This window comes from Phaethon lepturus, unplaced genomic scaffold, assembly GCF_000687285.1.
Source record: "Phaethon lepturus isolate BGI_N335 unplaced genomic scaffold, ASM68728v1 scaffold34558, whole genome shotgun sequence".
NCBI classification, from domain to species: Eukaryota; Metazoa; Chordata; class Aves; order Phaethontiformes; family Phaethontidae; genus Phaethon; species Phaethon lepturus.
In genome coordinates this window covers 1,912-2,452 of record NW_010556067.1, presented here as the reverse complement: position 1 = coordinate 2,452, position 541 = coordinate 1,912, and the positions used below count along the sequence as shown (strand labels likewise).

The 541-nt window shown below is 66.0% G+C and overlaps 1 protein-coding gene across 1 annotated transcript in view; it reads right to left on the bottom strand.

Moving 5' to 3' along the window:
- Positions 1–120: 120 nt before the first annotated feature.
- The window catches only part of TMX2 (thioredoxin-related transmembrane protein 2), a gene marked incomplete at its 5' end in the record, with an annotated part of 2,329 nt that continues 1,908 nt past the window's right edge, over positions 121–541 (bottom strand). The window contains 2 exons of the mRNA XM_010292366.1: positions 121–267; positions 401–530. Coding sequence (XP_010290668.1) covers positions 121–267; positions 401–530 — 277 coding nt within the window. The remainder of the gene's footprint in view (positions 268–400; positions 531–541) is intronic.

Sequence of the window (541 nt, the reverse complement as noted above, 5' to 3'; positions counted from 1 at the left end):
GGGGGGCCCTGCGAGCCCGGGACCTGCCCCCAGCACGCCCAGGGAGGCACACAGGCCCCGTGGGGCCGGTGCCACCAGGGTGATGGTGACATGGTGATGGGTGACAGCACCGGGCAGCTTCTACTTGTCCTTCTTGGTCTCCCCGGCCAGAGGGCTGGCAGCAGCCTGCCCACTGGGGGACTCCTCGGTCCCCTCCTCCCGTGGCTTTGGCTGCTTCTTGGCCTTCTGGTAGAGCTCGTTGAGGTTGAACTCCCGGATCACATTTTCCTGTGGCCAAGAGGCAGTGTCAGCATCCCCAGGGTCCCCTGCAGCCCCCCTGCCCTTCCCAGGGCACAGGCTGGCTGCTGAGCCCCATCCTTCCCCCCATGCCAGGGGCAGAGGGCTGGAATGTACCCCCTACCTCAGAGAAGGTCCAGGACACCGCCCGGCCCTTCTTGTCAATCTGTGGCCGGCGCATGATCTCTGTCCCGCCCTGGAAGAGGATGAGGGTGGGCAGCTGCTTGGTGAGGGGTGAGGTGCTGACCTTGTACCTGTGGCAGGA